Source organism: Procambarus clarkii, chromosome 61 (assembly GCF_040958095.1).
Source record: "Procambarus clarkii isolate CNS0578487 chromosome 61, FALCON_Pclarkii_2.0, whole genome shotgun sequence".
NCBI classification, from domain to species: domain Eukaryota; kingdom Metazoa; phylum Arthropoda; class Malacostraca; order Decapoda; family Cambaridae; genus Procambarus; species Procambarus clarkii.
Genome location: NC_091210.1, coordinates 34,220,379 through 34,244,922, shown reverse-complemented (window position 1 = coordinate 34,244,922; position 24,544 = coordinate 34,220,379). Strand labels below are relative to the sequence as shown.

At 56.2% G+C, this 24,544-nt stretch overlaps 1 protein-coding gene across 1 annotated transcript in view; it reads right to left on the bottom strand.

Annotated features, from left to right (window-relative positions):
* The window catches only part of LOC138354192 (uncharacterized), a 44,125-nt gene extending 20,104 nt beyond the window's left edge, over positions 1-24,021 (bottom strand). Inside the window, exons 1-5 of the mRNA XM_069308088.1 lie at positions 23,950-24,021; positions 22,789-23,490; positions 22,174-22,320; positions 3,313-3,492; positions 2,871-3,046 (exon numbers count right to left, since the gene is read on the bottom strand). Coding sequence (XP_069164189.1) covers positions 2,871-3,046; positions 3,313-3,492; positions 22,174-22,320; positions 22,789-23,490; positions 23,950-24,021 — 1,277 coding nt within the window. The remainder of the gene's footprint in view (positions 1-2,870; positions 3,047-3,312; positions 3,493-22,173; positions 22,321-22,788; positions 23,491-23,949) is intronic.
* Positions 24,022-24,544: the final 523 nt, after the last annotated feature.

Here is a 24,544-nt window from a genome sequence, read left to right as displayed (position 1 = left end):
TATCACAACACACCATGGTCCAGTATGGTAATACCACAACACACCATGGACCAGTATCGTAATATCACAACACACCATGGACCAGTATCGTAATATCACAACACACCATGGACCAGTATGGTAATATCACAACACACCATGGTCCAGTATGGTAATATCACAACACACCATGGTCCAGTATGGTAATATCACAACACACCATGGACCAGTATGGTAATATCACAACACACCATGGTCCAGTATGGTAATATCACAACACACCACGGACCAGTATGGTAATATCACAACACACCATGGTCCAGTATGGTAATATCACAACACACCATGGTCCAGTATGGTAATATCACAACACACCATGGTCCAGTATGGTAATATCACAACACACCATGGACCAGTATGGTAATATCACAACACACCATGGACCAGTATGGTAATATCACAACACACCATGGACCAGTATGGTAATATCACAACACACCATGGTCCAGTATGGTAATATCACAACACACCATGGTCCAGTATGGTAATATCACAACACATCATGGACCAGTAACACTATGGATAATGAAGTAATATATATTATATACATATATAATATATACATTGTCATATTTGGTGTAAAATATATACATGGCAACTTATCCACAGCTAAGTTTTGTTACTCAAATTGGTCAGTGTCTGACCCTATGTGTGGAACCCGAGTGATAGTGAGGCAATGGTTATATAGCAGTGATAGTGAGGTGATGGTGATATAGCAATGACAGTGAAGTGATGGTGATATAGCAGTGATAGTGAGGTGATATAGCAGTGATAGTGAGGTGATATAGCAGTGATAGTGACATGATGGTGATATAGTGATAGTGAGGTGATGGTGATATAATAGATATATTGAGGTAATGGTGATATATCAGTGATAGTGAGGTGTTGGTGATATAGCAATGACTGTGAAGTGATGGTGATATAGCAGTGATAGTGAGGTGATATAGCAGTGATAGTGACATGATGGTAATATAGTGATAGTGAGGTGATGGTGATATAGCAGTGATAGTAAGGTGTTGGTGATATAGCAGTGATAGTGAGGTGATGGTGAAATAGCAGTGATAGTGAGATGATAATGATTTAGCAGTGGTAGTGTGATATTACAGTGATGGTGATAGTGATATAGCAGTGATAGTGAGGTGATATAGCAGTGATAGTGACATGATGGTGATATAGTGATAGTGAGGTGATATTGATATAACAGTGATAGTGAGATGATATTAATATAACAGTGATAGTGAGGTGATGGTGATATAGTAATGCTAGTGTGGTGATGGTGACATATAGCAGTGATAGTGAGGTGATGGTGATATAGCAGAGATAATGAGGTGATAGTGATATATCAGTGATAGTGAGGGAAGAGTGGCAACACAACACCACAGTAGTGATGGTGATGGTACAGTGAACTAGAGAGGCAGCACAACACCACAGTAGTGATGGTGGTGGTACAGTGTACTAGAGTGGCAGCACAACACCACAGTAGTGATAGTGGTGGTACAGTGAACTAGAGTGGCAGCACAACACCACAGTAGTGATGGTACAGTGAACTAGAGTGGCAGCACAACACCACAGTAGTGATGGTGGTGGTACAGTGAACTAGAGTGGCAGCACAACACCACAGTAGTGATGGTGACGGTACAGTGAACTAGAGTGGCAGCACAACACCACAGTAGTGATGGTGGTGGTACAGTGAACTAGAGTGGCAGCACAACACCACAGTAGTGATGGTACAGTGAACTAGAGTGACAGCACAACACCACAGTAGTGATGGTGGTGGTACAGTGATCTAGAGTGGCAGCACAACACCACAGTAGTGATGGTGGTGGTACAGTGAACTAGAGTGGCAGCACAACACCACAATAGTGATGGTGGTGGTACAGTGAACTAGAGTGGCAGCACAACACCACAGTAGTGATGGTGGTGGTACAGTGAACTAGAGTGGCAGCACAACACCACAATAGTGATGGTGGTGGTACAGTGAACTAGAGTGGCAGCACAACACCACAGTAGTGATGGTGGAGGTACAGTGAACTAGAGTGGCAGCACAACACCACAGTAGTAATGGTGATGGTACAGTGAACTAGAGTGGCAGCACAACACCACAGTAGTGATGGTGGTGGTACAGTGAACTAGAGTGGCAGCACAACACCACAGTAGTGATGGTACAGTGAACAAGAGTGGCAGCACAACACCACAGTAGTGATGGTACAGTGAACTAGAGTGGCAGCACAACACCACAGTAGTGATGGTGGTGGTACAGTGAACTAGAGTGGCAGCACAACACCACAGTAGTGATGGTACAGTGAACTAGAGTGGCAGCACAACACCACAGTAGTGATGGTGGTGGTACAGTGAACTAGAGTGGCAGCACAATACCACAGTACTGATGGTGGTGGTACAGTGAACTAGAGTGGCAGCACAACACCACAGTACTGATGGTGGTGGTACAGTGAACTAGAGTGGCAGCACAATACCACAGTACTGATGGTGATGGTACAGTGAACTAGAGTGGCAGCACAACACCACAGTAGTGGTGGTACAGTGAACTAGAGTGGCAGCACAACACCACAGTAGTGATGGTGGTGGTACAGTGAACTAGAGATGCAGCACAACACCACAGTAGTGATGGTGGTGGTACAGTTAACTAGAGTGGCAGCACAACACCACAGTCCACCACAGTCACCTCCGTAATGTTACTATGGTTGACTGCTGCCCTCACCACATCCAGGCCGCTCACCACATCACCGATGCAACGTGGCCACTGGAGACCATCCTGGCGGTCCCTGGTGATGATGGCGAACTGGGCACTCTTGGGACCCCCCGGCCCATACCTGGAGCACACAGCTCCTGCCCGGTCTGACTCCCGGTACTGCTCCTGGAGGTCAGGCAGCAGTGGGGCTCCTCCCTCACCATCATTACTCTCGTAGTCTCCGCCCCTCACACGTTCCCCCGGCTGACCCTTGTCCACCACCCACAACAGTTTAGTGTTGCGGTAGGTGTGGCCCCGCTGGCCCGTACACAACAACACAAACTGTCTGGCCAGCGGAGTGTCAGGGGTCAGCCGGATGGTGACCCGCCCTCTTGTTGACCCCGCCCACCCGAGGTCAAGGAACACCAGGGTGCAGGAGGGCTCCAGCACGCCCACAACCTCACTCTCCTGCAGAAAATGAAATAAATCATGCTGATAACTGTATAACAAAATGTTATCATATTAGTTATGATAACTTAGTAAATCAGTAATGTCAGTAAGACTAGTGGGTGTAATAAAGTAACCTGGAGGGCGTGGGCGTCGGCGGGCGTGGGCTGACGCAGGAGTGGGTGGAGGTACAGCTGTCCGTCTTGTAGAGTTATCCTGGCGGAGCGGCGGCCATCTTGGTCTTCCTGGACGGCCACCACCCGGCCAGCCTCCACCAGCCTCTTGACGGGCTCCCTCATCCTGCGGAGGTCCTCAACCTGTGGACAGTGTCAGCCCCATTATCACCTGTGGTCAGTGTCAGCCCCATTATCACCTGTGGTCAGTGTCAGCCCCATTATCATCTGTGGTCAGTGTCAGCCCCATTATCACCTGTGGTCAGTGTCAGCCCCATTATCACCTGTGGACAGTGTCAGCACTATTATCACCTGTGGTCAGTGTCAGCCTCATTATCACCTGTGGACAGTGTCAGCCCCATTATCACCTGTGGTCAGTGTCAGTCCCATTATCACCTGTGGTCAGTGTCAGCCCCATTATCACCTGTGGTCAGTGTCAGCCCCATTATCACCTGTGGTCAGTGTCAGCCCCATTATCACCTGTGGTCAGTGTCAGCCCCATTATCACCTGTGGTCAGTGTCAGCACCATTATGACCTGTGGTCAGTGACAGCCCCATTATCACCTGTGGACAGTGTCAGCCCCATTATCACCTGTGGTCAGTGTCAGTCCCATTATCACCTGTGGTCAGTGTCAGCCCCATTATCACCTGTGGTGAGTGTCAGCCCCATTATTACCTGTGGACAGTGTCAGCCCCATTATCACCTGTGGTCAGTGTCAGTCCCATTATCACCTGTGGTCAGTGTCAGCCCCATTATCACCTGTGGTCAGTGTCAGCCCCATTATCACCTGTGGTCAGTGTCAGCCCCATTAGGACCTGTGGTCAGTGAAAGCCCCATTATCACCTGTGGTCAGTGTCAGCACCATTATCACCTGTGGTCAGTGACAGCCCCATTATCACCTGTGGACAGTGTCAGTCCCATTATCACCAGTGGTCAGTGTCAGCCCCATTATCACCTGTGGACAGTGTCAGCCCCATTATGACCTGTGGACAGTGTCAACCCCATTATCACCTGTAGACAGTGTCAGCGCCATTATCACCAGTGGTCAGTGTCAGCCCCATTGTCACCTGTGGTCAGTGTCAGCCCCATTATGACCTGTGGACGGTGTCAGCCGCATTATCACCTGTGGTCAATGTCAGCCCCATTATCACCTGTGGGCAGTGTCGGCCCCATTATCGCCAGTGGGCAGTGTCAGCCCCATTATAACCTGTGGTCAGTGTCAGCCCCATTATCACCTGTGGTCAGTGCCAGCCCCATTTTGCTGGACCTGTAGCTCAAGCATCCCTCTACTGGCAGGGGGTTGGTGCTGGACTTGTAGCTCCAGCCCCCTTTACTGGCATGGGGGTTGGTGCTGGACCTGTAGCTCCAGCCTCACCTTACTGGCAAGGGGTTGGTTCTGGACCTGTAGCTCCAGCCCCCCTCTACTGGCAGGGGGTTGGTGCTGGACCTGTAGCTCCAGCCCACTTCTACTGGCAAGGGGTTGGTGGTAAAGCTGTAACCCCAGCCCCGCTCTACTGGCAGGTGGTTGGTTCTAGACCTGTAGCTCCAGCCCCCCCTCTACTGGCAGGGGAGTTGGGGCTGGACCTGTAGCTCCAGCCTCCCTCTACTGGCAAGGGGTTGTGGCTGGACCTGTAGTTCCAGCCACCCTCTACTGGCAGGGAGTTCGTGCTGGACGTGTAGCTATAGCCCCCCCCCCCCCTTGTACTGGCAGGGGGTTGGTGCTGGACCTGTAGCTCCAGACCCCCTCTACTGGCCAGGGGTTGGTGCTGGACCAGTAGCTCCAGCCCCCCCTCTACTGGCAGGGAGTTGGTGCTGGAACAGTAGCTCCAGCCCCCCTCTACTGGCAGGGGGCTGGTGCAGGACCTGTAGCTCCAGCCCCTCTCTACTGGCAGGGGGTTGGTGCTGGACCTGTAGCTCCCGCCCCCTCTACTGGCAGGGGGTTGGTGCTGGGCCTGTAGCTCCAGCCCCTCTCTACTGGCAGGGGGTTGGTGCTGGACCTGTAGCTCGAGCCCACCCTCTACTTGCACGGGGTTTGGTGCTGGACCTGAAGCTCCAGCCCCCCTCTACTGGAAGGGGGGTTGGTGCTGGACCTGTAGCTCCAGACCTCCTCTTCAGTCAGGGGGTTGGTGCTGGAAATGTAGCTTCAGCCCCCACTACTGGCAGGGGTTTGGTGCTGGACCTGTAGCTCCATCCCCCCTCTACTGGCAGGGGGTTGGTGCTGGACCTGAAGCTGCAGCCCCCTTTCTACTGGCAGGAAACTGGTGCTGGACCTGTAGCTCCAGTCCCTCTACTGGCAGGGGGTTGGTGCTGGACCTGTAGCTCCAGCCCCCCTCTACTGGCAGGGTGTTCGTGCTGAACCTGTAGCTCCAGCCCCTCTCTACTGGCAGGGGGGTTGGTGCTGGGCCTGTAGCTACAGCCCCCTATACTGACAGGGGGTTGGTTCCGGACCTGTAGCTCCAGTCCACCTCTACTGGCAGGGGGTTGGTTCTGGACCTGTAGCTAAAGCCCCCTCTACTGGCAGGGGGTTGGTGCTGGACATGTAGCTCCAGCCCCTCTTTACTGGCAGGGGGTTGGTGTTGAACTTGTACCTCCAGCCCCCATCTAGTGGCAGGGGGGGGGTTCTGTTGGACCTGTAGCTCCAGCCTCCCTCTACTGGCAGGGGTTGGTGCTGGACCTGTAGCTCCAGCCCCCCTATACTGGCAGGGGTTGGTGCTGGATCTGTAGCTCCGCAACCACTCTACTTGCAGGGGGGGGGGGGAGTAGAGGACATGCAGCACCAGTCCCCTCTACTGGCAGGGGGTTGGTCCTGAACTTGTAGCTCCAGCCCCCCCTTTACTGGCAGGGGGTTGGTCCTGAACTTGTAGCTCCAGCCCCCCCTTTACTGGCAGGGGGTTCATGTTGAACTTGAAGCTCCAGCCCCCATCTACTGGCAGGGGGGGGGGGGTTTCTGTTGGACTGTAGCTTCAGCCCCCCTCTACTGGCATTGGGTAGGTGCTGGACCTGTAGCTCCAGCCCCCCTCTACTGGCAGGAGTTGGCACTGGACCTGAAGCTCCAGCCCTTCTCTACTGCCAGGGGTTGGTGCTGGACCTGTAGCTCCAGGCCCCTCTACTGGCATTGGGTAGGTGCTGGACCTGTAGCTCCAGCCCCCCTCTACTGGCAGGAGTTGGTGCTGGACCTGAAGCTCCAGCCCCCTCTACTGGCAGGGGGTTGGTGCTGGACCTGTAGCTCCAGCCCCCATTTACTGGCAGGGGGGTTGATGCTGGACTTGTAGCTCCAGCCCCCCTTCTACTTGCAGGGGGTTGGTGCTGGACCTGAAGCTGCAGCCCCCTTTCTACTGGCAGGAAACTGGTGCTGGACCTGTAGCTCCAGTCCCTCTACTGGCAGGGGGTTGGTCCTGAACTTGTAGCTCCAGCCCCCCTCTACTGGCAGGGGGCTGGTCCTGAACATGTAGCTCCAGCCCCCTTTCTATTGGCAGGGGGTTGGGGATGGACCTGTTGCTCCAGCCCCCTCTACTGGCAGGGAGTTGGTGCTGGACCTGCAGCACCAGCCCCCATCTACTGGCAGGGGGGGGGGGGGGTTTCTGTTGGACCTGTAGCTTCAGCCCCCCTCTACTGGCAGGGGGTAGGTGCTGGACCAGTAGCTCCAGCCCCCCTCTACTGGCAGGGGGTTGGTGCTGGACCTGTAGCTCTAGCCCCCCCTCTACTGGCAGGGGGTTGGTTCTGGACCTGTAGCTCCAGCCCCCCTCTACTGGCAGGAGTTGGTGCTGGACCTGTAGCTCCAGCCCCCCTCTACTGGCAGGAGTTGGTGCTGGACCTGTAGCTCCAGCCCCCCTCTACTGGCAGAAGATGGTGCTGGACCTGTAGCTCTAGCCCCCCTCTACTGGCAGGGGGGTTGGTTCTGGACCTGTAGCTCCAGCCCCCGTCTACTGGCAGGAGTTGGTACTGGACCTGAAGCTCCAGCCCTTCTCTACTGCCAGGGGTTGGTGCTGGACCTGTAGCTCCAGGCCCCTCTACTGGCATTGGGTAGGTGCTGGACCTGTAGCTCCAGCCCCCCTCTACTGGCAGGAGTTGGTGCTGGACCTGAAGCTCCAGCCCCCTCTACTGGCAGGGGGTTGGTGCTGGACCTGTAGCTCCAGCCCCCATTTACTGGCAGGGGGGTTGATGCTGGACTTGTAGCTCCAGCCCCCCTTCTACTTGCAGGGGGTTGGTGCTGGACCTGAAGCTGCAGCCCCCTTTCTACTGGCAGGAAACTGGTGCTGGACCTGTAGCTCCAGTCCCTCTACTGGCAGGGGGTTGGTCCTGAACTTGTAGCTCCAGCCCCCCTCTACTGGCAGGGGGCTGGTCCTGAACATGTAGCTCCAGCCCCCTTTCTATTGGCAGGGGGTTGGGGATGGACCTGTTGCTCCAGCCCCCTCTACTGGCAGGGAGTTGGTGCTGGACCTGCAGCACCAGCCCCCATCTACTGGCAGGGGGGGGGGGTTTCTGTTGGACCTGTAGCTTCAGCCCCCCTCTACTGGCAGGGGGTAGGTGCTGGACCAGTAGCTCCAGCCCCCCCTCTACTGGCAGGGGGTTGGTGCTGGACCTGTAGCTCTAGCCCCCCCTCTACTGGCAGGGGGTTGGTTCTGGACCTGTAGCTCCAGCCCCCCTCTACTGGCAGGAGTTGGTGCTGGACCTGTAGCTCCAGCCCCCCTCTACTGGCAGGAGTTGGTGCTGGACCTGTAGCTCCAGCCCCCCTCTACTGGCAGAAGATGGTGCTGGACCTGTAGCTCTAGCCCCCCTCTACTGGCAGGGGGGTTGGTTCTGGACCTGTAGCTCCAGCCCCCGTCTACTGGCAGGAGTTGGTGCTGGATCTGTAGCTCCAGCCCCCCTCTACTGGCAGGAGGTGGTGCTGGACCTGTAGCTCTAGCCCCCCTCTACTGGCAGGGGGTTGGTTCTGGACCTGTAGCTCCAGCCCCCCTCTACTGGCAGGGGGGTTGGTGCTGGACCTGTATCTCAAGCCCCCCCTCTACTGCCAAGGGGTTGGTGCTGGACTTGTAGCTTCAGCCCTTCTCTACTGGCATTGGGTAGGTGCTGGACCTGGAGCTCCAGCCCTTCTCTATTGGCAGGGGTTGGTGCTGGACCTGTAGCTCCAGCCCAGCCTTCACTGGAAGGGGGGGGGGGTTTCTGTTGGACCTGTAGCTTCAGCCCCCCTCTACTGGCAGGGGGTAGGTGCTGGACCTGTAGCTCCAGCCCCCCTCTACTGGCAGGAGTTGGTGCTGGACCTGTAGCTCCAGCCCCCCTCTACTGGCAGGAGGTGGTGCTGGACCTGTAGCTTCAGCCCCCCTCTACTGGCAGGGGGTAGGTGCTGGACCTGTAGCTCCAGCCCCCCTCTACTGGCAAGAGTTGGTGCTGGACCTGTAGCTCCAGCCCGCCTCTACTGGCAGGAGGTGGTGCTGGACCTGTAGCTCTAGCCCCCCCTCTACTGGCAGGGGGTTGGTTCTGGACCTGTAGCTCCAGCCCCCCTCTACTGGCAGGAGGTGGTGCTGGACCTGTAGCTCTAGCCCCCCTCTACTGGCAGTGGGTTAGTTCTGGACCTGTAGCTTCAGCCCCCTCTGCTGGCAGGGGGTAGGTGCTGGACCTGTAGCTCCAGCCCCCCTCTACTGGCAAGAGTTGGTGCTGGACCTGTAGCTCCAGCCCCCCTCTACTGGCAGGAGTTGGTGCTGGACCTGTAGCTCCAGCCCTCCTCTACAGGCAGGAGTTGGTGCTACACCTGTAGCTCCAGCCCCCCTCTACTGGCAGGAGATGGTGCTGGACCTGTAGCTCTAGCCCCCCTCTACTGGCAGGGGGTTGGTTCTGGACCTGTAGCTCCAGCCCCCCTCTACTGGCAGGAGTTGGTGCTGGACCTGTAGCTCCAGCCCCCCTCTACTGGCAGGAGGTGGTGCTGGACCTGTAGCTCTAGCCCCCCTCTACTGGCAGGGGGTTGGTTCTGGACCTGTAGCTCCAGCCCCCCTCTACTGGCAGGGGGGTTGGTGCTGGACCTGTATCTCAAGCCCCCCCTCTACTGCCAAGGGGTTGGTGCTGGACTTGTAGCTTCAGCCCTTCTCTACTGGCATTGGGTAGGTGCTGGACCTGGAGCTCCAGCCCTTCTCTATTGGCAGGGGTTGGTGCTGGACCTGTAGCTCCAGCCCAGCCTTCACTGGAAGGGGGGGGGGGTTTCTGTTGGACCTGTAGCTTCAGCCCCCCTCTACTGGCAGGGGGTAGGTGCTGGACCTGTAGCTCCAGCCCCCCTCTACTGGCAGGAGTTGGTGCTGGACCTGTAGCTCCAGCCCCCCTCTACTGGCAGGAGGTGGTGCTGGACCTGTAGCTCTAGCCCCCCTCTACTGGCAGGGGGTTGGTTCTGGACCTGTAGCTCCAGCCCCCCTCTACTGGCAGGGGGGTTGGTGCTGGACCTGTATCTCAAGCCCCCCCTCTACTGCCAAGGGGTTGGTGCTGGACTTGTAGCTTCAGCCCTTCTCTACTGGCATTGGGTAGGTGCTGGACCTGGAGCTCCAGCCCTTCTCTATTGGCAGGGGTTGGTGCTGGACCTGTAGCTCCAGCCCAGCCTTCACTGGAAGGGGGGGGGGTTTCTGTTGGACCTGTAGCTTCAGCCCCCCTCTACTGGCAGGGGGTAGGTGCTGGACCTGTAGCTCCAGCCCCCCTCTACTGGCAGGAGTTGGTGCTGGACCTGTAGCTCCAGCCCCCCTCTACTGGCAGGAGGTGGTGCTGGACCTGTAGCTTCAGCCCCCCTCTACTGGCAGGGGGTAGGTGCTGGACCTGTAGCTCCAGCCCCCCTCTACTGGCAAGAGTTGGTGCTGGACCTGTAGCTCCAGCCCCCCTCTACTGGCAGTAGTTGGTGCTGGACCTGTAGCTCCAGCCCCCCTCTACTGGCAGGAGTTGGTGCTGGACCTGAAGCTCCAGCCCCCCTCTACTGGCAGGAGGTGGTGCTGGACCTGTAGCTCTAGCCCCCCTCTACTGGCAGGGGGTTGGTTCTGGACCTGTAGCTCCAGCCCCCCCGCTACTGGCAGGGGGGTTGGTGCTGGACCTGTATCTCAAGCCCCCCCTCTACTGCCAAGGGGTTGGTGCTGGACTTGTAGCTTCAGCCCTTCTCTACTGGCACTGGGTAGGTGCTGGACCTGTAGCTCCAGCCCTTCTCTATTGGCAGGGGTTGGTGCTGGACCTGTAGTTCCAGCCCAGCCTTCACTGACAAGGGGTTGGTGCTGGACCTGTATCTCCAGCCCCCCTCTACTGGAAAAGGGGGGGGTGCAGGACCTGCAGCACCAGCCCCCTCTACTGGCAGGGGGGTTGATGCTGGACCTGTAGCTCTAGCCCCCCTCTACTGGCAGGGAGTTGGTGCTGGACCTGTAGCTCCAGCCAACCCCCCCCCCCCGCCTACTAGCAGGGGTTTGATGCTGGACCTGTAGCTCCAGCCCCCTTCTACTGGCAGGGGTTGCTGCTGGACCTGTAGCTCCAGCCCTCCCTCTACTGACAGGGGGTAGGTGCTGGACCTGTAGCTCCAACCCTCCCTCTACTGACAAGGGGGGTTGGTGCTGGACCTAAAGTTCCAACCCTCCCCCCTCTACTGGCAAGGAGGTTGGTGCTGGACCTGTAGCTCCAGCCCCCCTCTACTGGCAGGGGTTGGTGCTGGACCTGTAGCTCCAGCCCCCCCTCTACTGGCAGGGGTTGGTGATGGACCTGAAGTTCCAGCCGCCCTCTACTGGCAAGAAGGTTGGCGCTGGACCTGTAGCTCCAGCCCCCCCTCTACTGGCAGGGGTTGGTGCTGGACCTGAAGCTCCAGCCCCCCCACTACTGGCAGGGGGGTTGGTGCTGGATCTGTATCTCCAGCCCCACTCTACTGACAGGGGAGGTTCGTGCTGGACCTGCAGCACCAGCCCCCTCTACTGTCAGGGGGTTGGTGCTGGACCTGTAGCTCCATCCCCCTTCTACTGGCAGGGGGTTGGTGTTGAATCTGTAGGCCCAGCCCCCCTCTACTGGCTGGGGGTTGGTGCTGGATCTGTAGCTCCATCCCAATCTACTGAAAGGGGGGGTTGGTGCTGAACCTGTAGCTCCAGCCCCACTCTACTGGCATGGGGTTGGTGCTGGACCTGTAGCTCCAGCCCCCCTCTACTGGGAGGGGTTGGTGCTGAATTTGTAGCTCCAGCCCCCCTCTACTGGCAAGGGGTTGGTGCTGAACTTGCAGCTCCAGCCCCCATTTACTGGCAGGGGTTGGTGCTGGACCTGTAGCTCCAGCCCTCCCCTTCACTGGCAAGGGGTTGGTGCTGGACCTGTAGCTCCAGCCTCCCTCCACTGACAAGGGGTTGGTGCTGGACCTGAAGTTCCAGCCCACCCTACTTGTAGGGGGTTGGTGCTGGACCTGTTGCTCCAGCCCCCCCCCCCCCCGCCTACAAGCAGGGGTTGCTGCTTGACCTGTAGCTCCAGCCCCACCTCTACTGGCAGGGGGTAGGAGCTGGACCTGTAGTTTCAGCCCCCCTCTACTTGCAGAGGGTTGGTGCTGGACCTGTAGCTCCAGCCCCCCTCTACTGGCAGGGAGTTAGTACTGGACCTGAAGCTCCAGCCCCCCTCTACTGGCAGGGGGTTGGTCCTGGACTTGTAGCTCCAGCCCCCCCTTTAATTGGCAGGGGGTTGGTCCTGGACTTGTAGCTCCAGCCCCCCCTTTAATTGGCAGGGGGTTCGTGTTGAACTTGTACCTCCAGCCCTCATCTACTGGCAGGGGTTGGTGCTGGACCTGAAGCTCCAGCCCTTCTCTACTGGCAGGGGTTGGTGCTGGACCTGTGGCTCCAGCCCCCCTCTTCTGGCAAGGGGTTGGTGCTGGACCTGTTGCTCCAGCTTCCCTCTACTGGCAGGGGGTTGGTGCTAGATCTGAAGCTCCAGCCCCCCTCTACTGGCAGGGGGGGTTGGTGCTGGATCTGTAGCTCCAGCCCCCCTCTACTGGCAAGAGTTGGTGCTGGACCTGTAGCTTCAGCCCCCTCTACTGGCAGGAGTTGGTGCTGGACCTGTAGCTCCAGCCCCCCTCTACTGGCAGGAGTTGGTGCTGGACCTGTAGCTCCAGCCCCCCTCTACTGGCAGGAGGTGGTGCTGGACCTGTAGCTCCAGTCCCCCTTCTACTGGCAGAGGGTTGGTGCTGGACCTGTAGCTCCAGCCCCCCTCTACTGGCAAGAGTTGGTGCTGGATCTGTAGCTTCAACCCCCTCTACTGGCAGGAGTTGGTGCTGGACCTGTAGCTCCAGCCTCCCTCTACTGGCAGGAGTTGGTGCTGGACCTGTAGCTCCAGCCCCCCTCTACTGGCAGGAGTTGGTGCTGGACCTGTAGCTTCAGCCCCCTCTACTGGCAGGGGGTAGGTGCTGGACCTGTAGCTTCAGCCCCCTCTACTGGCAGGGGGTTGGTGCTGGACCTGTAGCTCTTGCCCCCCTCTATTGGCAGGGGGTTGGTGCTGGACCTGTAGCTCCAGCCCCCCTCTACTGGCAGGGGGGTTGGTGCTGGATCTGTAGCTCCATCCCCACTCTACTGGCAGGGGGGTTGGTGCTGGACCTGTAGCTCCAGCCCCCCTCTACTGGCAGGGGGGTTGGTGCTGGATCTGTAGCTCCATCCCCACTCTACTGGCAGGGGGGTTGGTGCTGGACCTGTAGCTCCAGCCCCACTCTACTGGCAGGGGGGTTGGTGCTGGATCTGTAGCTCCATCCCCACTCTACTGGCAGGGGGGTTGGTGCTGGACCTGAAGCTCCAGCCCCCCTCTACTGGCAGGGGGTTGGTGGTGGACCTGTAGCTCCAGCACCCCTCTACTGGTAGGGGGTTGGTGCTGGAACTGAAGCTCCAGCCCCCCTCTACTGACAGGGGGTTGGTGCTGATCTTGTAGCTCCAGCCCCCCTCTACTGGCATGGGGTTGGTGCTGGAACTGAAACTCCAGCCCCCCTCTACTGACAGGGGGTTGGTGCTGATCCTGTAGCTCCAGCCCCCCTCTACTGGCAGGAAGTTGGTGCTGGACCTGAAGCTCCAGCCCACCTCGACTGGCAGGGGTTTGGTGCTGGAACTGTAGCTCCAGCCCCCTCTACTGGCAGGGGCTAGGTGCGGGACATATTCAATCTAGCCCCCTGTCTACTGGCAGGGGGTTGGTGTTGGACCTGTAGCTCCAACCCCTCCCCCCTTTACTGGCAGGGGGTTGGTCCTGGACTTGTAGCTCCAGCCCTACTTTACTGGCAGGGGGTTAGTGCTGGACCTGTAGCTTCAGCCCCCCACTACTGGCAGGGGGTTGGTGCTGGACCTGTAACTACAGCCCCCCACTACTGGCAGGGGGTTGGTGCTGGACCTGTAGCTCCAGCCCCCTTTACTAGCAGGGGTTGGTTCTGGACTTGTAGCTCCATCCCCCTTTACTGGCAGGGGGTTGGTGCTGGACTTGTACCTCCAGCCACCCTCTACTGGCAGGGGGTTGGTGCTGATCCTGTAGCTCCAGTCAATCTCTACTGGCAGGGGATGGGTGCTGGAACTGAAGCTCCAGCCCCCCTCTACTGGCAGGGGGTTGGTGCTGGACCTGTAGCTCCAGCCCCCCTCTACTGGCCGGTGTTGGTGCTGGATATGTAGCTCCAACCCACTCTACTGGCAGGGGGTTGATGCTGGACCTGTAGCTCCAGCCCACCTCTACTGGCAGGGGTTTGGTGCTGAACCTGTAGCTCCAGCCCCCCTCTACTAGCAGGAGGTTGGCGATGGACCTACTGTTCCAGCCCCCTCTACTGGGAAGGAGTTGCTGCTGGACCTGTTGTTCCAGCCCCCTCTACTGGCAGGGAGTGAGGGCTGGACGTGTTTAATCGAGCCTCCTCTCTACTGGCAGGGGGGTTGCTCCTGGACTTGTAGCTCCCGCCCCTCTACTGGCAGAGGGTTAGTGCTGGACCTGTAGTTCCAGCCCCCCCTCTACTAGCAGGGAGGTTGGTGCTGGACCTGAAGATCCAGCCCCCCTCTACTGGCAGGGGGTTGGTGGTGGACCTGTAGCTCCAGCCCCTCTCTACTGGCAGGGGGGTTGGTGCTGGATCTGTAGCTCCATCCCCACTCTACTGGCAGGGGGGTTGGTGCTGGACCTGTAGCTCCAGCCCCACTCTACTGGCAGGGGGGTTGGTGCTGGATCTGTAGCTCCATCCCCACTCTACTGGCAGGGGGGTTGGTGCTGGACCTGTAGCTCCAGCCCCCCTCTACTGGCAGGGGGATTGGTGCTGGACCTGTAGCTCCAGCCCCCCTCTACTGACATGGGGTTGGTGTTGAACTTGGTGTTAACAGTCTCCGTGGTGTAGTGGTAAGACACTCGCCTGGCGTTCCGCGAGCGATTCTTCGAGGCGGTGATCGTATTCCAGGGACCTGCCCGAAACGCTACGCGTACTAGTGGCTGTACAAGAATGTAACAACTCTTGTATATATCTAAAAAAAAAAAAAAAAAAACTTGTAGTTCCAGCCCCCATTTACTGGCAGGGGGGTTGATGCTGGACTTGTAGCTCCAGCCCCACTCTACTGGCAAGGGGTTGGTGCTGGACCTGTAGCTCCAGCCCCACTCTACTGGCAAGGGGTTGGTGCTGGACTTGTAGCTCCAGCCCCTCTACTGACAGGGGATTGGCGCTGGACTTGTAGCTCCAGCCCCCCTCTACTGGCAGGGGGTTGGTGCTGGACCTGTTGCTCCAGCCCCCCTCTACTGGCAGGGGGGTTGGTGCTGGATCTGCATCTCCAGCCCCACTCTACTGGCAGGGGGGGGGGGTGCTGGACTTGTAGCTCCAGCCCCCCCCCCTCTTCTGCCAGGGAGGTTAGTGCTGGACCTGTAGCTCCAGCCTTTCTCTACTGGCAGGGGTTTGGAGTTGGATCTGTAGGCCAAGCCCCCTTCTATTTGCAGGGGGGTTGGTGCTGGACCTGCAGCACCAACCCCCCCCCCCCCGCCTACAAGCAGGGGTTTGGTGCTGGACCTGTAGCTCTAGCCCATTCTACTGGCAGGGGGTAAGTGCTGGACCTGTAGTTTCAGCCCCCCTTCTACTGGCAGGGGGTTGGGGATGGACCTGTTGCTCCAACCCTGCTCTACTGGCAGGGGGGGTTGGTGCTGGACCTGTAGCTCCAGCCCCCCTCTACTGGCAGAGGGTTGGTGCTGGACCTGTAGCTCCAGCCCCCCTCTACTGGCAGGGGTTGGTCCTCTACCTGTAGCTCCAGGTGTAACACTGTAAAAGTGTTTGGGTTTAGTTTATTTAAAATATATATAGAATATGAGTCACAAACAGGGATTTGAGAGGCGCCAGTTTGTCCACCGGAAAGTCACACCTCTGAGAGTTAATGACCCCAAGTGACCTGAGGTCAGATCATGAGAATTTCACCTTGCTTCCGCTAAGCTTATAATTGTAGCCTGTTAGCCTTCAAACAGGCCGACGGTTAAGGAGTGGCTTGGTAGAGTGCCGGAGTCTATCTACTTGTGGGCGGAGTCAGTTACTAGGTTCCCCAATAAATACTCGGAGAACTATCGATTCGAGAGCATTAACGAGACAGAAGAACGGCAGTCAGCAGAGCAGAGGAGACGGCCCTAGCAGGGAGGCTGTCGGCCGGCAGGGGGACAGTCTCTGTCAGCTATAGACCCCCCCCCTCTCTATCCAGCTATAGGCACACACTTGGTGAGTGAACATTTAGGTGACTTGGTCGTGTTTTACAAGTGTTGTGTGATCAGGGGCAGTCAGTTGTAGTGTTCTCAGATTCTTGGAGGATGACTCACTTTGAATATTAATCTTTAACATTTTAGTTGGATTGCTTAAGTTATGATACTTATCATGAAAAATATAATTGTTGAATTTATTATTTAAATGGACTTTATTTGGTTCCCTAGAGATTTTGAGTTGAGGTGAGAAAGCCTCTGTGGTTACTGGTATCATGGTTTAGAATGAGTACATGATAAAGATGGGACCATACTAATAATGATCTCTTGATGACATCCTTGGTGAATATTGTGATACAGACAAGTTCCATTCCTTGTCTTGTATGTAATGATCATGAATGGATGGTGGCAGCATTTCGTCTTCTACTATCTACTCTTCTACTTCTACTATCTACTCTTCTCCTTCTACCTATCTACACCTCTCCCTCCACCCCTCTCTAAACTCTCACTTTCAACTAATGACCCTCCTCGCTCCTCCCACCTCTCTCCCTCTCACCCCAAACCCTCACTAATTACTTCACTATTCATTTCTTTCCTTTCGTTTTCTCTTATACGTTTGTGGCAATGATTATGTATTCTAGAGTTCTCTCTAGAGTTTCGGGTAACTGATCAAGTGACGGCGCCTTGTAGTCTTAGCACCTAGGTAGTCGAATACCTAGGTTACAAGGTGTTGAACGAGAGAGGTTGCCGTAGAATCTCTGGGAGTGCTCTAGAATAGTTAGCTAACTGGGGACGGGATAACGGACTAGAGAGAGCTGTTTCCCCCGGCCTCGTTAGTTAACTGGGGGGTGGAATAATGGACAAGATAGAGCTATTTCCCCCACCCCCCGTTACACAGGCCCCCTCTACTAGCAGGGGTTGGTGCTGGACCTGAAGCTCCAGCCCCACTCTACTGGCAGGGTGTTGGTGCTGGACTTGTAGCTCAAGCCCCACTCTACTGGCAGGAGTTGGTGCTGGACCTGTAGCTCCAGTCCCCCTTCTACTGGCAGGGGGTAGGTGCTGGACCTGTAGCTTCAGCCCCCTCTACTGGCAGGAGTTGGTGCTGGACCTGTAGCTCCAGCCCCCCTCTACTGGCAGGAGTTGGTGCTGGACCTGTAGCTTCAGCCCCCTCTACTGACAGGGGGTAGGTGCTGGACCTGTAGCTCCAGCCCCCCTCTACTGGCAGGAGGTGGTGCTGGACCTGTAGCTCTTGCCCCCCTCTACTGGCAGGGGGTTGGTTCTGGACCTGTAGCTCCAGCCCCCCTCTACTGGCAGGGGGGTTGGTACTGGACCTGTATCTCCAGCCCCCCCCCTCTACTGCCAAGGGGTTGGTGCTGGACTTGTAGCTTCAGCCCTTCTCTACTGGCATTGGGTAGGTGTTGGACCTGTAGCTCCAGCCTTTCTCTATTGACAGGGGTTGGTGCTGGACCTGTAGCTCCAGCCCCGCTCTACTGGAAGGGGGGGGGGGGAGGGGTGCAGGACCTGCAACACCAGCCCCCTCTACTGGCATTGGGTAGGTGCTGGACCTGTAGCTCCAGCCCTTCTCTATTGGCAGGGGTTGATGCTGGACCTGTAGCTCCAGCCCTTCTCTATTGGCAGGGTGTTGGTACTGGACCTGTAGCTCCAGCCCCCCCCTCTACCGGCAGGGGGTTGGTGCTGGACCTGTAGCTCTAGCCTCCCCCCCCCTCAACTGGCAGGGGGGTTGGTGCTGGACCTGTAGCTCCAGCCAACCCCCCCCCCCCGCCTACCAGCAGGGGTTTGGTGCTGGACCTGTAGCTCCAGCCCCCTTCTACTAGCAGGGGTTGCTGCTGGACCTGTAGCTCCAGCCCTCCCTCTACTGACAGGGGGTAGGTGCTGGACCTGTAGTTTCAGCCCCCCACTACTGCCAGGGGTTGTTGCTGGACTTGTAGCTCCACCAATCCCTCTACTGACAGGGGGGTTGGTGCTGGATCTGTAGCTTCAGCCCCCCCTTTTACTGGCAGGGGTTGGTGCTAGACCTCTAGCTCCAGACCCCCTCTAGTGGCAGGGGGGGGGGTGCAGGACCTGCAGCACCAGCCCCCTCTACTGGCAGGGGGTTGGTGCTAGACCTGTAGCTCTAGCCCCCCTCTACTGGCAGGGGGTTGGTGCTGGACCTGTAGCTCGAGCCCCCCCTCTCCTGGAAGGGGGTTGGTGCTGGACCTGTAGCTCCAGCCCCCCTCTACTGGCAAGGGGTTGGTGCTGGACCAGTAGCTCCAGCCCCCCTTTACTGGCAGGGGTTGGTGCTGGACCTGTGGCTCCAGTCCCACCTCTACTGGCAGGGGGTAGGTGCTGGACCTTTAGTTTCAGCCCCCCACTACTGGCAAGGGGTTGGCGCTGAACCTATAGCTCCAGCCCCCCTTCTACTGGCAGGGGGTTGGGGATGGACCTGTTGCTCCAACACCGTTCTACTGGCAGGGGGTTGGTGCTGGACCTGTAGCTCCAGCCCCCCCCCCTCTATTGGCAGGGGGGTTGGTGCTGGACCTGTAGCTCCAGCCACCCCCTCCCCCCCCCCCCCGCCTACTAGCAGGGATTTGGTGCTGGACCTGTAGCTCCAGCCCCCTTCTCCTGGCAGGGGATGCTGCTGGACCTTTAGCTCCAGCCCACCCCCCTCTACTGACATGGGGTAGGTGCTGGACCTGAAGTTTCAGCCCCTACTACTGGCAGGGGGTTGGTGCTGGACCTATAGCTCCAGCCCCACTCTACTGGCAGGGGGTTGGTGCTGGACCTGTAGCTCCAGCCCCCCTCTACTGGCAGGGGGTTAGTGCTGGACCTGTAGCTCCAGCCCCTCTCTACTGGCAGGGGGTTGGTGCTGAACCTGTAGCTCCAGCCCCTCTCTACTGGCAGGGGGGTTTGTGTTGGACTTGTAGCTCCAGCCCCACTCTACTGGCAGGGGGTTGGTGCTGGGCCTGTAGCTCCAGCCCCCCTCTACTGACATGGGGTTGGTGTTGAACTTGGTGTTAACAGTCTCCGTGGTGTAGTGGTAAGACACTCGCCTGGCGTTCCGCAAGCGCTATGTCATGGGTTCGTATCCTGGCCGGGGAGGATTTACTGGGCGCAATTCCTTAACTGTAGCCTCTGTTTAACGCAACAGTAAAATGTGTACTTGGATGAAAAAACGATTCTTCGCGGCTGTGGATCGTATTCCAGGGACCTGCCCGAAACGCTACGCGTACTAGTGGCTGTACAAGAATGTAACAACTCTTGTATATATCTCAAAAAAAAAAAAAATCTTGTAGTTCCAGCCCCCATTTACTGGCAGGGGGTTGATGCTGGGCTTGTAGCTCCAGCCCCACTCTACTGGCAGGGGGTTGGTGCTGGACCTGTAGCTCCAGCCCCCCCTCTACTGGCAGGGAGGTTGGTGCTGGACCTGAAGATCCAGCCCCCCTCTACTGGCAGGGGGTTGGTGCTGGACCTGTAGCTCCAGCCCCCCTCTACTGGCAGGGGGTTGATGTTGGACCTGTAGCTCCAGCCCCCCTCTACTGGCAGGGGGTTGGTGCTGGATCTGTAGCTCCAGCCCCCCTCTCTACTGGCAGTGGGTGGTGCTGGACCAAGAGCTCCATCCCCCCCCCTCTACTGGCAGGGGGTTGGTGATGACCCTGTCTCTCCAACCTCCTCTACTGGCAGGGGGTTGGTGCTGGACCTGTATCTCCAGCCCCCCTCCCCCTCTACTGGCAGGGTGTTGGTGCTGGACCTGTAGCTCCAGCCCCCTCTACTGGCAGGGGGTTGGTGCTGGACCTGTAGCTCCAGCCCCCTCTACTGCCAGGGAGGTTAGTGCTGGACCTGTAGCTCCAGCCTTTCTCTACTGGCAGGGGTTTGGAGTTGGATCTGTAGGCCAAGCCCCCTTCTATTTGCAGGGGGGTTGGTGCTGGACCTGCAGCACCAGCCCCCATTTACTGGCAGGGGGGTTTATGCTGGACTTGTAGCTCCAGCCCCACTCTACTGGCAGGGGGTTGGTGCTGGACTTGTAGCTCCAGCCCCTCTACTGACAGGGGGTTGGCGCTGGACTTGTAGCTCCTGCCCCTCTACTGGCAGGGGGTTAGTGCTGGACCTGTAGCTCCAGCCCCCCCTCTACTAGCAGGGACGTTGGTGCTGGATCTGAAGATCCAGCCCCCCTCTACTGGCAGGGGGTTGGTGGTGGACCTGTAGCTCCAGCCCTCCTCTACTGGCAGGGGGTTGGTGGTGGACCTGTAGCTCCAGCCCCCCTCTACTGGTAGGGGGTTGGTGCTGGAACTGAAGCTCCAGCCCCCCCTCTACTGACAGGGGGTTGGTGCTGATCTTGTAGCTCCAGTCCCCCTCTACTGGCAGGGGGTTGGTGGTGGACCTGTAGCTCCAGCCCCCCTCTACTGGTAGGGGGTTGGTGCTCGAACTGAAGCTCCAGCACCCCTCTACTGACAGGGGGTTGGTGCTGATCCTGTAGCTCCAGCCCCCCTCTACTGGCAGGAAGTTGGTGCTGGACCTGAAGCTCCAGCCCACCTCGACTGGCAGGGGTTTGGTGCTGGACCTGTAGCTCCAGCCCCCTCTACTGGCAGGGGCTAGGTGCGGGACATATTCAATCTAGCCCCCTGTCTACTGGCAGGGGGTTGGTGTTGGACCTGTAGCTCCAACCCCTCCCCCCTTTACTGGCAGGGGGTTGGTCCTGGACTTGTAGCTCCAGCCCTACTTTACTGGCAGGGGGTTAGTGCTGGACCTGTAGCTTCAGCCCCCCACTACTGGCAGGGGGTTGGTGCTGGACCTGTAACTTCAGCCCCCCACTACTGGCAGGGGGTTGGTGCTGGACCTGTAGCTCCAGCCCCCTTTACTAGCAGGGGTTGGTTCTGGACTTGTAGCTCCATCCCCCTTTACTGGCAGGGGGTTGGTGCTGGACTTGTACCTCCAGCCACCCTCTACTGGCAGGGGGTTGGTGCTGATCCTGTAGCTCCAGTCAACCTCTACTGGCAGGGGATGGGTGCTGGAACTGAAGCTCCAGCCCCCCTCTACTGGCAGGGGGTTGGTGCTGGACCTGTAGCTCCGGCCCCCCTCTACTGGCCGGGGGTTGGTGCTGGATATGTAGCTCCAACCCACTCTACTGGCAGGGGGTTGATGCTGGACCTGTAGCTCCAGCCCACCTCTACTGGCAGGGGTTTGGTGCTGAACCTGTAGCTCCAGCCCCCCTCTACTAGCAGGAGGTTGGCGATGGACCTACTGTTCCAGCCCCCTCTACTGGGAAGGAGTTGCTGCTGGACCTGTTGTTCCAGCCCCCCTCTACTAGCAGGAGGTTGGCGATGGACCTACTGTTCCAGCCCCCTCTACTGGGAAGGAGTTGCTGCTGGACCTGTTGTTCCAGCCCCCCTCTACTGGCAGGGAGTGAGGGCTGGACGTGTTTAATCGAGCCTCCTCTCTACTGGCAGGGGGGTTGCTCCTGGACTTGTAGCTCCAGCCCCCCTCTACTGGCAGGGGGTTGGTGCTGAACGTGTAGCTCCAACCCCCCTCTACTGGCTAGGGGGTTGGTCCTGGACCTGTAGCTCCAGCTCCCCTCTAATGGCATTGGATAGGTCCTGGACTTGTAGCTCCAGCTACCCTCTACTGGCAGGGGGTTGGTGCTGGATATGTAAATCCAACCTTCCTCTACTGGCAAGGGGTGGGTGCTGGACCAGTACCTCCAGCCCCCCTCTACTGGCAGGTGGTTGGTGCTGGACCTGTAGCTCCAACCCCCCCTCTACTGGCAAGGAGGTTGGTGCTGGCATTGTTTAGAAGTTTGTTGGCAGTTTGAAGGCATCAGTCTCTTCGAAGCCAGCAGTGGTCTGTTTATTTTCAATGTCCTCCTGGATGCTTCCCTGGTAGGTTGGTGGAGTGTCACCCACTCTCTGTGCCTCTGTGAGGGGGGGGGGGCCAGGATCCCGGGTTCAATAGAGGATCACAGGCTTAATCATCACGCAGGACAGAAATGGTTCCCATGTTTCCTTTCACCTGATGTCTGTTCACTTACCAGAAAATATATATCCAGGAGTTAGACAACTATTTTAGATTGTATGTTAAGGAAAGTCGGAAGTAGAACTTGGGGAACCTCGATAAACCTAGGAACAAACTTCCTCTCCTCAAAACGCAACTCAATATCTTGTGATATGACCTATGAGAGAAAATAAAAAACTTACTGTTAATTGCTTCTGGGGGATCTGTCCAGTGATTTCCTTAACTTTATTCATGATGCTGGAGGCTGAGTCTCCCAAGTGTACGGGGTCAGCTGTGGCACCTGTCTCTGTGGTCGTCATCTCCAGGGCCTCCCTGATGGTCTCCTGCACCTGTCATTACCAACACAAACATTAATGGTGGAGGCTGAATCTCCCAGGTGTACGGGGTCAGCTGTGGCACCTGTCTCTGTGGTCATCATCTCCAGGGCCTCCCTGATGGTCTCCTGCACCTGTCATTACCAACACAAACATTAATGGTGGAACCTGGACTATAATGAAGCATCAGGCTCTGAGTAAAGTAACAGGACTATAATGAAGCATCTGGCTCTGAGTAAAGTAACTGGTCTATAATGAAGCATCAGGCTCTGAATAAAATAATTTCACAATATAAGTAATGGTGTTTCTCTACACTGACCACAGTGTAGAGAAACACCAAGATGACAGTTGACTTTATTAATAAAAATGTTTCCTATCTATAAAGTCAACTCTCATCTTGATGTGTTTCTATGTCAAAAGTGTTTATACAGAGGCAATACTACACTCAGTTGGGTGAGAACAATGTGACCTTCGGTAGTGTACCTTCACTGAGGTGTGGACAGTGTTGACATCTGGGAAGAGTTCCTGGCACTTCCGGAGCCAATCTTCTACCTTCATCTTGCACCCATCAGCTGTGTCTATGGTTGTGCCAACCTCCTGTGGGGTGGTGACTGTGTCGAGGCTCCCCAACATGGCCTGCAGCTGAGTCTTCCCTTCCTCTCCTTGTGGTGTCATATCTACCACACTGGTATCCTCCAGTTCCAAGAGCTTCATTGCTGACTTGTTCTGCTCTACCAGAGCATAGAGTCTGTCCTGGAGCTGGAGGTGGTGAGTCTTCCAGTCCCCCAGCTGCCCCCGGTACTCCCCCAGCTGGGACAGTACCTCTTCACAGCTAGTAATGAGGCTGCTGATGATGCTCTTCTGCTCCTGCACCAGGGAACGTAATGTCTTACTGATGCCTCTGGCGGGACCTTCATAAGGTTTTGCTGGCACTGCTTCCTCAGTTGTTAGCTGAATATTTTTGAGTTTCCTAACAAAAGCCTCCACAGCATAGCTAATTGGGAACTGAGTAGAGGCTGTGGCAGTGTGCTCGGCACGGCAGCTGGGGCAGGACAGCTGACCATTCTTGATAGCATTGTCAATACACTGGGAGCAGAATGTGTGGCCACACGGCAGATTGCGAGGCCGTAGCTGATTGTCGTCATAATCGTTAAAACACACTGAACATTCCTCTGGCTTGTTATCCTGTGGAAAAGAATATTTGGTTAAACTAGATGTATTTACAACAAAAAAGTAATATTGCAGTACTTTATTTACTAATACAAATTGCATAATATTTATATACATTCTTTGCATTAGCTATTCTAGAGCAGAGTTAATATTACTTACAGATTAACATATTCACACAAGGGCCAATATTTTTTATAAATATATCCCGGAGTATGGGATAATATTTTTTGTTAACATATTGCAGCAGCAGGGCTGCCTGTAAGCCGTACCCGGGAGTACAGACTAACACTACCTGTCCTTACTTTCTTATGAATAATGGAAGGAAATGTATGTATCATATATGATAATTGGGGAAGGGTCAAGTATTCTTAGTCTAAGTTGGACAATAAGTGCACTGGGGTTAAATCTTCACACATGGGCTTTATTGAACTCTGGATTATTCTACACTTATTAACTATGGGAACACACGATTACGTTTCTGGATTGTTGAGATTGAGTGATACTCTTCACCAAACATGATGGATGAATTGAATATTGGTCCAGCATGGTCCAATAGTAGCATGGATTTTTACAATATAAGGTCTCTACACTTAATCACTTTACTAACGGGGACCAAGGTTGATGGAGTTTAAACCACGTGTTACAGTACTCCTTAACCTCTGCACGCCTGGTTTCGACAAAAACTTTTTAGTGCAATTTTCAAGGACATATTTTTGTTGTTTTTATAAATGTCCAGGTAAAGTTAATGTCAAAAAGTTTCCAAACTCAACTATTTCCATTTAAAAACACAAAGTAATGAAAACATTAAAAAACATTAAAATATAGCCTAATTAGAAAAAATAACAATTCTCAGAGTGCCTAAAGGCGCTTTGCGCAGTGCAGTGGTTAAAGTGGGTGAATGAGCCTAAAATAACACAAGACACACAGGGTTCTACAAACACACATTCCTATCCCTAAACTAACAAAGAAAAAAAGCATTAGTACAGTTAATGCACTTATCATTACTGTAGAAGACCACCCAAGCGTCGCATTGACGTCTACTGGACACTGGAGTAGTCGCAAGTGGACA